The sequence below is a fragment of the Leptodactylus fuscus genome, chromosome 10, assembly GCF_031893055.1.
Source record: "Leptodactylus fuscus isolate aLepFus1 chromosome 10, aLepFus1.hap2, whole genome shotgun sequence".
Lineage (NCBI taxonomy): Eukaryota > Metazoa > Chordata > Amphibia > Anura > Leptodactylidae > Leptodactylus > Leptodactylus fuscus.
Window position 1 is genome coordinate 36,885,797 of NC_134274.1, and position 14,264 is coordinate 36,900,060.

The window sequence follows — 14,264 nt, forward strand, 5'->3', positions numbered from 1 at the left end:
AGGAATAGCCTTAAGAAAGGCTATTCTTCTCCTACCTCTAGATGTCTTCTCTGCACCGCTGTTTGGTAGCGCTGGGGGCCTCCCCAGTGCTGCAAGAGAAATCTCCAGCGCCGCCTCCATCTTCTTCTGGAACACCCTCTCCCTGTATCTTCTTCTGTCCTGGGTTTCAATCTTCTAGGCTTCAGACCTCAGGCAGAGCAGACTGTGCATGCCCACAAGCCACAAGAAAATGGCTGCTTACACAGCTTACTGTGTAAGCAGTCATTTTTTTTTTTGTGGCCGCGGGCATGTGCAGTCTGCTCTGCCCAAAGTGTAGAAGATTGAAACTCAGGATGGAAGAGGACACAGGGAGAGGGCGTTCCAGAAGAAGATAGAGCCGTCACTGGAGAGTTCTCTTGCAGCATTGGGGACGCCCCCAGTGCTGCAAGAGAACTCATTTGCATACAGATGAAAACCGGGAATGCTACCAAACGGTGGTGCGGAGAAGACACGTGTCATGGAGAAAAAATGTGATTTTAATGATAGAATCCCTTTAAGATGAAGCACCTTAGTAATCTCAGACATTCTTCTTGACAACCTGTATAACCCTGGTTATTGGAAATAGCATCTTTAGTAACCAGACTACTATATATATCACTATAGCTGATCCACTAAATAGTAAATTGTATTGTGTCGAAAGAATAGGTGGGAAAGACGGCCTGTAGTCCTGACACTTCACTTTTTAAAAATACTTGTATTCTCCAATTAAGAACAACTGGAGCATCTTTTCCAAGAACTCTATCTCGTGCTGATCCTTCTAGAAAATTCAGAAAAAAATTGACAACTGGGTGTTATCAGTTGGGTATTCCTCCATGCTTTAAGGGGCCATTCACGCGGCGCTGATTCTGGCACGATAATTCACGTAAGAATAAGCGCTGCAAAACAGAATCCCATTGACTTCAATGGGTTCCATTTAACGCGCGTAATACATTGAAATCAATGGGTTAAAAAGCCTCCCATGTGTAAATGCCACCACACACTGACCAAGAGCTGACCGTGTCAGACTGTATAGAGACGCAACCCCTTGACAAGGGGGATTATAATATCCATTTGTCAATTTATTTGGAAATTTCTAGGAGACATAACAAAGTCATAGTACAAGAGTATGTACATAGTACATAGTACACAGAGTTAAACGGAAAGATGCAATTCCAGAACTTAGCAAGAGGTGACCAGTCCTCTTGACAACCAACAATGACACCGACTGCATCATACAGATTAATAAGGTCAATGCATGGGACTGTTCACTTATTCTATTTTGACCCTATTTTTGGACTTCTTACAATCCTACCCGATATTTCACTTTATTAAGCTCAACTATCTTTTACAATATGAATACTTAATGGGACAAATAGAAGATAACCTAATACATCTTTCTAGCTTAAAATCAATACACAATTAAGTCCAGGGACATTGCCTTTAAGAGTTCTGCATAGATAGGGAACTCCCAAGTAAAAGACATCCCTTTAACTATTTAACGATGTCATAGAAGGCCATTATGAGGAGGTTGTACTTAAGACTTTGCAATCTTTTTCAAGAGCCCTTTTACATGGAAATAACTGAAGATATGTCTAATGGGGAAAAAAAAAAACCTCACTCCAAGGCTATGGATGAAATGTTACCATTGAACTGCATGTATTGTGGGCTAAAAGGCATTTTTGTAGTTGTTTTATTAAAGCACTTTGACTGTTACATAGCAAGCTGGAGAATGCCAATCTGTCAGAAGACTCCTTGAATGTCTTGAAGACAGGAGAGAACTTATCTGATGGAGTCGTCACAGACTGGCATTCTGCAGCTTGCTATGTAGAACATTCAAATTGCAAAAGACAATCTAAGGGTAAGTTCACACAAAGTTTTTTGGCCGTGTCCGCCTCAAAATCCTGACCAAAATAATGGCTCCCATTGAAATCAATGGGAGCCGCTCAGGAGTTTTTTCTGGGAGCCGTTTGTTCCGGCTCCCTGAAAAAAGAAGTGAGATGCTCATTCTTCAGGCCGGGTTGCCTCATGATTAGGCCTGAAGTCACTCCCTCCTCCGGACTAGGCCCATTCATTGGAGTGCGCGGCTGGATACTGGTGCAGTGCAAAGGCTTTCAGTCGCGGCTATCTGGCTTTTGGACCGGAACCTGAGGCAGCCGTTCCAGACCAAAAATTGCCGTGTGAACTTACCCTAAAGGGTAAATTCACACTGAGTTTTTTGGAGAGGATTTTGGCAAGGAAAAAATCTGCTTCAGGAATTAGGAAATAGCTTTTTTAATGTAGATTGTGAGCTCCATATAACAATCACAATGTGCATTTTTTTTTTTGTCCTATCAGTATGTCTTTGTAAAATGTGAGGAAATCCATGCAAACACGGGGAGAACATACAAACTCCTTGCAGATATTGTTCCTGGCAGGATTCGAACCCAGGACTCTAGCGCTGCAAGACTGCGGTGCTAACCACTGAGCCACCATGTTGCCCCCTGGAAATGGTTTTTGTAGCAGTTGGAGTGTTTTTTTAAGCTTTTATAGTTTTTACTTTTTTTCTCTCCGGACCTAGTTTTTGCCAAATCGGTGCCCAAATCTGCAACATGGATTTTCCGCCTCCCATTGACTGCGTTGGTTTTTGCAGGCGGAATCCGCCTGAAGGAAGCTTTTTTTTCCCACTAGCGCAAAAATTCCGCCAGTGGAGAAATAAAGCGAGAGGAACTGATAGAACTCTAAGGGGAGGTGTTTTTTCCACGTGGATTCAGTGTCAAACTCAGCGCCAAAAACCTCCATGTGAATGGACCCTAAGTTTTTCAATATAAAATAGTTTTTTTAGCCAATACGATACATTCAGTTCAGTAAACATACTGATCAAAAGAAATCAATAGCCTTTCATTTGATACAAAGTGATTGAACTCCATTCGATGAATTCGATTACTACACCTATGTGCCGTTGACTACATGCCCCCCACCCTATAGTCCAGCATATACTGTATTTTACGCAATAAAAAAAACGCATTCTATAATTCTGTTGTAAACTGCTGTATTTTCTACACAATCACATTACACAATTGGATGTGGAGGTTCATGCACAGGACCTTGGTGATGTAACACATACTATAACCCATCCCTGCGGTTGTAAGGGCCTGATACAACCCTACAGCAGAGAATCGGTTAACGTGAGTCACCGACCCACTACAGAAAACTCTGTATGTACTCACAATACATAACTAATAAGAGATTTATCCAAGGCAGCAAATGAAGTGAATAGTGTAGGGATACGTGGACAGAGAGAGAAAAGAAGACATTATTATTATTATTGTTATTATTAGCATGTACATTGACTTGTTTCTCCCTTTACATTCCCTCACAGACTAAGACAAGGTATCCTCTAAAACACTTAAAGAATGTCAAAGCAACAAAGTATCCTCGGCAAGGTTATAGCAGTTTTTACATGTTTCCCTGGGATATTAGAGCTAGACGCTCCCCCCAAAGTTTTTTTATGTGTCTCTTTTGTTCCTCATGGAAATGTATAAGTAAAAAGACAACTGGGCGTTACCATTATCTGTATCCATGGGGCATATTCCTGCATATAGTGACATTGTCCAATCAGTGTATACAAAGTCCGTTCTAGTTACAAGGTGGATAGTGTACCTTTCTTTATATAGATCCAGTAGGAATAACAAAGAAGAACACAAGGCTGAGTTCTTAGTAAAATGTTCCAGTATTGTTATATTGTTACATTTACTTAAAGGGTGCTTTACCGGGCCTGTCCTTAGCATAGGTCTCCATTAGACAAGGCCCAACATCCAAAATCCCTGCAAATCAATTGTTTGAAACGTCACAGTCCATGTGTCATCACAATCAAGTGAGTAAGCTGAGCTGTAATACCAAGCACAGTCGCTATACAGATGTAGAGGCTGCTGTCTCTTCAAACAGTTGATCAGCCATGAATTCAGGTGTTGGACCCATGCCGATCTTTAATGGATGACCCATGCTAAGGACAGGTCATTAAAGGGATTCTATCATTAAAATTGTATTGCTTCTGCCTATCACGTCAGAATAGTCTTAAGAAAGGCTATTCTTCTCCTACCTTTAGATGTCTTCTCCAGGCCGCCGTTCAGTAGAAATCCTGGTTTTCGTCGGTATGCAAATGAATCCTCTCACAGCACTGGGGGCAGGCCCCAGCACTCAAACAGCACTGGGGGCGTCCCCAATGCTGTGAGAGAACTATTGAGCGCCGCCTCCATCTTCATCTGGAATGGCCTCTCTTCACATCTTCTTCCGGCGCTGGCTTCAAACCTCGCATGCCTGCCGGCCACAAGAAAGTGGCCATTTACACAGTAAGTGTAAGCAGCCATTTTCTTGTGGCTGGCAGGCATGCGCAGTTGGCTTTGCCGAGGACCAAGGCCTACAAGTTTGAACCCAGCTCCGGAAGAAGACGCAAAGAGAGGCTGTTCCAGAAGAAGATGAAGACAGGAAATTTCTCTTGCAGCATTGGGGACACCCCCCCAGTGCTGTTTTCCGCTGGGCACCTCCCCCAGTGCTGTGAGAGAACTTATTTGCATACTGACGAAAATCGGGATTGCTACCAAACAGCGGCCCGGAGAAGACATCTAAAGGTAAGAGAAGAATAGACTTTCTTAAAGCTATTCCAACACAGTAGGCAGAAAAAATACAATTTTAAGGATAGAATCCCTTTAATGATTTAGCTTGGAAAACCACTTTAGGCTGAGGCCCCATGTTGCAGAGACGCAGCTCTTCTTGTTGCAGATTTTGCTGCATTTTTTTTGGCCAAGCCTGGCTACATAAGGAATGACAAATATATAGGAAACACTTATACTTCTACCTTCTGCTCAATCTACTCCTTGCTTTGGCTTAACAAAAAGCAGCAAAATCTGCAACAAAAAGAGCTGCGCTTCCGCAACAAGGGGGTCTCTGAATTAAAGAAGGACCTATCAGAAAACATGGCAATAGATTGCAAGGTCTTGCAGACCTTTTCCTGATGCTGTGCCTTGTTTCTGCACACATATAACAAAATAAAATAAAACTTTCTATAAAAATATATATTATACATAACTGTGTAATATACTGTAATTATGTTAAAATTGAATTTCATTGATAATACATACTATTAATATTTAATCAATGTGTCTGTTCATCCTTTGGAAGTAGACAGAATTGGGTTGTGAAGCACAGAGCTGTCAGCTTTACCATACAGCCCCGGTAGCGGGTGAATGCATCTTGGACACTTATGTCTGCTGCTCCAAGCCACAGAGACTGGAGTGGACACCGGGGGAACAGTGCGAAGCAAGTATTATAATGAGCGGGGACCAATAGCAGTGGACAATATAATTTGTCGAGGGCCACAAGGGGGATATTATACTGTGCGTGGGGAATACGGAGGGAGCATTGTAATGTTTCGGGCCCACAAGGAGGGCAGATACACAGGCTACATTGTAATATTTAGGGCTTTTATAATATGTAAGCGCCACAAGAGGAACGTTATGCTGTTTAGGGGCCAAAAGGGGAATATTATAACTTGTGGGGCCATATACTCAAATGCAGAGAGTGGAAACTGAATGGAGCCAAAAAGTGCATGGGCAGAGTTCTAGGCATGGCTTATCATCATGGCATTATTTTAGCAAATTTTCTTCTCTCTGCAATCTAAGAGTTGGGAGATATGCGTTCATGTGTATACTACTTCGGTCACAAAAGAACTTTTTTACATGGGGTGTTTCTTGTGCAAAATTCTGTGCTGGTCAAAAAAGTTTTCATAGAGGTCAGTGCTCAAATGTCCTGATATAGACTTCCAAATTTCCCCCATGTGAATCTGTTGTGTTGAACATGGTGTCTGCAGCATGCTATAGAGTAGAAGAAGCTGAGAGAAATCATATATTTTGTGGGAAAAGATTTCATATAACCTGTACTTCATTCACTTAGATTTGTAGTCCGATGGGCGGTCCCAATGTAACTTCCCATGGAGGTGATATCTGTTGGTCACCATGTAGGACCACCCATTGGACGCCTGAGCAGAGATAGAGCGGAGATGTCATTGAGGACTTACTTTATCTTTCCCTACATATCCTACATACTATATCAATCTACTCAGATTATCCTGTTCTATAACAAGCTGCTCACAAACATAGTAAAAGCTTCCTTTAAATTGCAAAAAAAGCAATTCTTAGGAGCTTATGTATATCATTTTAAGACCAGTCTACATGTGCTCCCTGTACCCTGCAGGAGCTTGTGGTTACAGAACAGAATAGTAGATCTGTGCAGGGTACGGGTGACCCGCACGGAGCAGATACTGTTGACAGTCTGTGGATTTCATCAGTATGGTTTTGTTGTAGACGATGCTGTAGGACCTTCCCTCTATTTATTCTTCTAGATGAAAATTATTTTATTTTGTATCATTATTACACTAGACAAATAAAGACCAAAAGGGACCACTGGCACGGGGGGCACTGAGGAGTGAGTGATAAAACAGGTATCGGTTCTAGAGTTGTTTTATATCAGTTTCTCCCTCCGGCCAAACTTTTTGGTATCTCAGAAAATCCCTCGAGTCAGACAAGATTTCCCATGATCTGAATAATCTACTTCATGTAATATAGTTGAACCCATTGCCTAACTGTGGAAGTAGGAGTAGAGCGGTTTAGATAAATCCGGCTATAAATCGCTACTCACGTCTTTTGCATGCACATTTCTTTATCCTCTTGGGGTCTGTGATGTCATCGTGACAAGCCTTGCAATAGAAAAATGCACTGTGGAAATACAACACAGAGATTATAATGGGAATAGGGTTAAAGATAAACCTTGACCTGAACAGTCATCTATGAGACTCATATCAGTCGTCCTATTATATCTGCATGCAACCTGGACTTCTATAGAGCTGTAATAGGGCCCTTCCTTACAGGGCTAAACATCATACCTTTGCTATGTACGTCATTTTTGTAGATTTGGAAAAAAAAAAAATATTTGAAGTCTAACAGAAGATGAAGGATGAGCATCAGTGGTGGGTCCTTAGCATCCTAGACCCCTAAAATGTCCTGCCCATGGCACTTCATGCAATGAGAGTTGATTTTTCCTCTGCTATGACATCTAGCCTATCTGAAGAGCAAAGAGCTCAGGCCCGACCCCGGTGCACAAACTCACTTGCAAAGGGATTCAAAGTTGTCACAGGGCCCGAGACATTAGGGGCCCAGCGACAGCTGCTACCGCTGCGTTTTTTGTTTTGTTTATTTTTTTAATAGGAGTAACTCCAGCCGGTAATGGGCCCTATTTACTTACCGATCCTGGCAGGGTCTGGGATTGGTAAGTGATGCCGCGGGCCCCACAAGCACTATGATTATACTTGAGGGTCTTTTCAGACCCCTGAGTTTAATGATCGGAGGCCCAGGAGAGATAAGAGAACATGAAAAACAGTGTTACTTACCTCGCTGGGCTACAGAAAGCTTCAGGCCTACTTCAATGACATCCCTGACATCACATGACCGGGGCTTGCAACCTTGTACATCGCAACGCAGGACCCCGGGTCACATGACATCCCAGACGTCATTGAAGATGGCCGCCATCAGCATGGACCGCGCCGCAGCCAGAGATAGGTAAGTAACAGTGTTTTTTATGTTTATATCCCCTCTTGGGTCTCCAATTATTACACTCTGGGTCTGAAAAGACCTCAGAGTAGTATAATAATTGTTCATGGGTGTCCACAGTGGGCATAATACTGTGTGCAGGGGCCACTATGGGGCATAATACTGTGTGCAGGGGCCACTATGAGGGATAATACTGTGTGCAGGGGCTACTATGGGGCATAATACGGTGTGCAGGGGCTACTATGGGGCATAATACTGTGTGCAGGGGCCACTATGGGGCATAATACTGTGTGCAGGGGCCACTATGGGGCATAATACTGTGTGCAGGGGCAACTATGGGGTATAATACTGTGTGCAGGGGGCACTATGGGGCATAATACTGTGTGCAGGGGCCACTATGGGGCATAATACTGTGTGCAGGGGCCACTATGGGGCATAATACTGTGTGCAGGGGCCACTATGGGGCATAATACTGTGTGCAGGGGCCACTATGGGACATAATACTGTGTGCAGGGGCCACTATGGGGCATAATACTGTGTGCAGGGGCAACTATGGGGTATAATACTGTGTGCAGGGGGCACTATGGGGTATAATACTGTGTGCAGGGGCCACTATGGGGTATAATACTGTGTGCAGGGGCCACTATGGGGCATAATACTGTGTGCAGGGGCCACTATGGGGCATAATACTGTGTGCAGGGGCCACTATGGGGCATAATACTGTGTGCAGGGGCAACTATGGGTGATAATACTGTGTGCAGGGGCCATTATGGGACATAATACTGTGTGCAGGGGCCACTATGGGGCATAATACTGTGTGCAGGGGCCACTATGGGGCATAATACTGTGTGCAGGGGCAACTATGGGGTATAATATTGTGTGCAGGGGCCACTATGGGGCATAATACTGTGTGCAGGGGCAACTATGGGGTATAATACTGTGTGCAGGGGGCACTATGGGCCATAATACTGTGTGCAGGGGCCACTATGGGGCATAATACTGTGTGCAGGGACTACTATGGGGTATAATACTGTGTGCAGGGACTACTATGGGGTATAATACTGTGTGCAGGGGCCACTATGGGGTATAATACTGTGTGCAGGGGCCACTATGGGGCATAATAGTTCACGCAGGAATGTGGGGCGGGGGGGGGGCGGTCGGGGTCTTTGGCGTCGGTCGGGGGGGGGGGGGGACATGTCAAAAGTTCGCCACGGGGCCCTGCCATTCCTAGTTACGCACTGGTTGTTTATCATAGTAATGTGCTCTGTATCATGGTGGTGGTAGGTTAATATGCTTGGGAAAATGCAGTTATGCAGTTATAATAAAAGTGCCCAACTCCAATTTGCTACCGTTCCCATACCCCCATAAGCAACTGTACCCTGGCCTTCCATGATGACGTTTCCATATGGTCCTGTAAGCACCACTAGTTGTAGCTCAGTGCTGTCTCCTATAGCCCTTGACTGGCTGCAGCAGACTTTAGCATATGACTATATGTTGAAGTCACGCTAAAGAGATTGTCCAAGGAACTGGGAAGCAGCAGCGCAAGAGATTCAGATCGCTAAGGTACATATTGCTCAGGTTCCTATATTATATTATTCTGAGCTTTTAGTGAAAAGATTGAAAGGAGCTGAAAAACCCCTTTAAATATCAAGAGCATATCAAAATTGTAAATGTACAGTCCTATGAAAAAGTTTGGGCACCCCTATTAATCTTAATCATTTTTAGTTCTAAATATTTTGGTGTTTGCAACAGCCATTTCAGTTTGATATATCTAATAACTGATGGACACAGTAATATTTCAGGATTGAAATGAGGTTTATTGTACTAACAGAAAATGTGCAATATGCATTAAACCAAAATTTGACCGGTGCAAAAGTATGGGCACCTCAACAGAAAAGTGACATTAATATTTAGTACATCCTCCTTTTGCAAAGATAACAGCCTCTAGTCGCTTCCTGTAGCTTTTAATCAGTTCCTGGATCCTGGATGAAGGTATTTTGGACCATTTCTTTCTACAAAACAATTCAAGTTCAGTTAAGTTTGATGGTCGCCGAACATGGACAGCCCGCTCTCAAATGATCTGAAAACAAAGATTGTTCAACATAGTTGTTCAGGGGAAGGATACAAAACGTTGTCTCAGAGATTTAACCTGTCAGTTTCCACTGTGAGGAACATAGTAAGGAAATGGAAGACCACAGGGACAGTTCTTGTTAAGCCCAGAAGTGGCAGGCCAAGAAAAATATCAGAAAGGCAGAGAAGAAGAATGGTGAGAACAGTCAAGGACAATCCACAGACCACCTCCAAAGAGCTGCAGCATCATCTTGCTGCAGATGGTGTCACTGTGCATCGGTCAACTATACAGCGCACTTTGCACAAATAGAAGCTGTATGGGAGAGTGATGAGAAAGAAGCCGTTTCTGCACGTACGCCACAAATAGAGTTGCCTGAGGTATGAAAAAGCACATTTGGACAAGCCAGCTTCATTTTGGAAACAAAAATTGAGTTGTTTGGTTATAAAAAAAAGGCGTTATGCATGGCGTCCAAAAAGAAACAGCATTCCAAGAAAAACACTTGCTACCCACTGTAAAATTTGGTGGAGGTTCCATCATGCTTTGGGGCTGTGTGGCCAATGCCGGCATCGGGAATCTTGTTAAAGTTGAGAGTCGCATGGATTCCACTCAGTATCAGCAGATTCTTGAGAATAATGTTCAAGAATCAGTGACGAAGTTGAAGTTACGCCGGGGATGGATATTTCAGCAAGACAATGATCCAAAACACCGCTCCAAATCCTCAGGCATTCATGCAGAGGAACAATTACAATGTTCTGGAATGGCCATCCCAGTCCCCAGACCTGAATATCATTGAACATCTGTGGGATGATTTGAAGCGGGCTGTCCATGCTCGGCGAACATCTAACTTAACTGAACTTCAATTGTTTGTCCAAAATACCTTCATCCAGGATCCAGGAACTGATTAAAAGCTACAGGAAGCGACTAGAGGCTGTTATCTTTGCAAAAGGAGGATCTACTAAATATTAATGTCACTTTTCTGTTGAGGTGCCCATACTTTTGCACCAGTCAAATTTTGGTTTAATGCATATTGCACATTTTCTGTTAGTACAATAAACCTCATTTCAATCCTGAAATATTACTGTGTCCATCAGTTATTAGATATATCAAACTGAAATGGCTGTTGCAAACACCAAAATATTTAGAACTAAAAATGATTAAGATTAATAGGGGTGCCCAAACTTTTTCATAGGACTGTATCTTTCTAAGCGCATATACTGTATATAGTCAGGAACATCAACTTTGAACATCACTGAGGTCAATATGGCAAATGAAGAAAAACGTATCAATGCAAAATACCGTTTAACTTCCTTGGCATCGCTTGCAATGAAGAATCCCAGGGTGCCTTCCTGAATCTTCACATGGTTTCCTGGGTTGATAATAATCCTGAGGAAAAATAAGAAAAGAGTGAAGTCACGCTTAGAAGTGAACTTCACTAGGAGTTCATTATCCATCCAGCCGCTGGCAGAACTAGCCATTATCCCCTCCAGTTATGGCCTTTTACAAGCATAATTGACAATGGCTGAGCTGGTAACAGAATATTATCAGCCACTTACAGTAACTATTGGGCCATTTTGAGGAAAGCAAAAAAAAAAAAAAACAAAAAAAAAACAGGACTATAATTCCAAATATCTAGAACAAAAATCCTAACTACAAGCTGCAAAATCAATACCAAAGAATTGGCAACATTGTATTACTGAAATTCTCATTGTGAAATATTTGCTCCACTCAGACTCGGTCACTGTCATTGGGATTTCAGGGACCAAAGACGAGCATGGAGTCTTAAGAAATAATAATACTGTAATAATATAATATGATATAATATAATAATATTTTACTTATAAATGTAAACCAGGATTTTAAAAAAAGAAACAATATCCAAACTTGACTACAATCAGCAGAAGATAATGAAGAGGGCTTTTCTTAATGCAACAATAGATCAATATGGATGGATCTGTTGAGGGAGGGGTTAATGGTGCATATATTAATGTGATCATACATGGAAAACAAAAGCAGTAGTGAAAACCGCACTTGGAGGAAAGTTGTATTCTCTCTCTGTATAGAACTATAAGGTAATAGTTGCCCTTTTTTTTTTTTTTTTCTGCCATGGCTTGGACTAAAGAATGTAATACAATGTAAGTGAATGTAAAGAGGTTTTCTGATCTTTACAAATCCTGGGCGATCATTACAATGCTGATTTACCACTTACTAATGTAGTGTCTGTAAGAAAGTCTCATATGCAATCACCAATCTTCTGGTGTTTAGCTATTGCTTCTGTGATGTCCCATATGCTGAATATCTGGTGATTTACCCTCTCCCATCCCATCACATAACCTATCCTGTTCTCTCCACTCCTGCTTTGGTCTCCCCAACCATAACCATTTCTCTGCAGAAGGTGTGTCCAGGGGCGTAACTACCGGGGTAGCAGGTGTAGTGGCCACTACAGGGCCTGGGACATTAAGGGGCATGGCGATAGCCACTTTCGCTACGTTTTTTTTTTTTTAATAGGCCGTTATGGGCTGGAGTTACTCCAGCTGGTAACAGGCCCTATTTACTTACCAATCCTGGCAGGGGCCCCGGGCCCCACAAACACTATTATTATACTTGGGGGTCTTTTCAGACCCCCCCAGTATAATGATTGCAGACCCAGGAGAAGTAAGGGAATATAAAAAAGTGTTACTTACCTCTCCGGGTAGGCTTCAGGCCTAGTTGTGTGACGTCCATGATGTTTCATGACCGAGACCTGCGTCCCAAGTCATGTGACGTCCTGGACGTCATTGAAGATGGCCAACACCACCAAGGACTGAAGCGGAGCCGGAGATAGGTAACTAACAGTGTTTTTTATGTTGGTTCCTATATGTGGTCCATATATCATCTGGATTTCTGAGCCTGAAGCCTTTCAGAAGTCCTTGAGTCCTGGCGTCATAGTGATCTATGATGCTAGGTGTCCCTGCATCCCTACGGCTCTACAGCTCCATAGTGTATACGTACAGGAAAATAGAGCCATAAGGAGGCAGGGACTCCTAGCATCATACTGTAGATCACTATAATGCTTGGGGTCCAGGTGTCCTAACTGATATACAGACTGAATTCTCCAGACTGGATTCATTAAAACCTAAGTGGCAGAAAGGTTTCTTAGTGCGTTGTTTGTGAAGACAACTTGTAAAAGAAAAGTAAGCAGGCAGTTGAAGCAGAGAAGATAGGAAATGTAGTCCTGGTAATCCCACCCATAGCAAGCCCTGGCGGCATGAAAAAAACTGCACTGCACAGAACAGGGATACATCAAGGAAGAGAAAAGTGACTTTTTTTTTCTGAGCCATTGTAGCATCTGATGAGTATCCAACGCATTTCTGTACTTTTATGTATTTCGGAAAACCACTTTAATTCACTGTTTATGAACCTTTTACTAAACATTATGCTGTAGCCACCCATAGGTGACACTAGAGAGAGAGAGGGGTATTTTACATACTTTTTCCTCACTATGTCATGCATGTGGTGTCATCTGGTCACAAGCTACTATATCACCAATAACGCCCTGATGTAAAATGTGCAAAGAAGAGATGTGACTGCATAACGTGAAACAGGGACCCTTGCAACTGTGTAGCACTGTTCTTCTCATGTGGGGCATGGGTCTACCCTTAAAGCTCCAGGGCTCAACCTTTGCACTTCCTATAGTCATGTCCCTAGTGCCAAAGTTAGATTAATAGTTTGGGGCATTGTATTAATGTGTTTTGAAATTTTATAATCATCGTTTGATAAATACAAAGCAAGGGCTATACACGGTCTCCATTGCAGTTCACTGCTGCCTTGTTTTCAACATAATTTGCTTCTTTAAACCAAATAAAAAGAAAACATAATAGCCTCACACTCAAACAAACTCATTGGCTGAATAATGTAACATCACCATGCTTTCGGAAAGAAATGAACTTTTGTGCCAGTTGGAAGTTACTCTTTCTCTCCCTTTCTCCGTGAACAGTATACAGTATGTATACAGTATATGATTACTGCTGACGGATGCGCCACCAATCCATTACGGCTATATAGGTACAAGCAATAGCACATACAGGACCCTCGCCTGTTAGCTGAAAGGGGAAATGGTACAGGATAGCTAGCAACCAATTCGGATTCTTGGCAATTGATCTTAATACAAATTGGCTACACTTACATAAGACCGTAATAGGGATCTGACTGACAACACTCATTTTCTGACCTACTGGAGACGAATCGTTTTAGATAGCGATGTTTGGACTGTGTCCCTTGGCGGTCTGTCTTATGAACATTATAAGGAAATAGAAGCTTATCTATGAACAACAAAGCACATGTCATTATCATGCTTGCATAAAATCCCCCGCTGCGCAGAAAGTGTCACGCCATCCATTTCCGCAAGGGAAGAAAAGTTCTGCAATGAATCCCCTCCTGTCTGTAGCACTAAGCTACACCGAACAAGGTGCCGTCTGTCTGGATGTCACATCTATTTGACAAAGAGCTAAAGGAGATCTTGGCAGATGATAAATGACCTCTCTCATTTCTTGAAGTTTGATAGATCTCTCAGGTCCAAAGGGAGAAGCGGCTATTTAAATCACAGTTCATCGCTGAGT

The 14,264-nt window shown here is 42.7% G+C and overlaps 1 protein-coding gene across 16 annotated transcripts in view; it reads right to left on the reverse strand.

Annotated features, from left to right (window-relative positions):
- KCNMA1 (potassium calcium-activated channel subfamily M alpha 1) overlaps positions 1-14,264 on the reverse strand; it is a 340,822-nt gene that overhangs the window by 106,842 nt on the left and 219,716 nt on the right. For all 16 annotated transcript variants that reach the window (XM_075257904.1, XM_075257914.1, XM_075257905.1 and 13 more), the window contains exons 17-18: positions 10,966-11,052; positions 6,691-6,767 (exon numbers count right to left, since the gene is read on the reverse strand). In XM_075257904.1, coding sequence (XP_075114005.1) covers positions 6,691-6,767; positions 10,966-11,052 — 164 coding nt within the window. The remainder of the gene's footprint in view (positions 1-6,690; positions 6,768-10,965; positions 11,053-14,264) is intronic.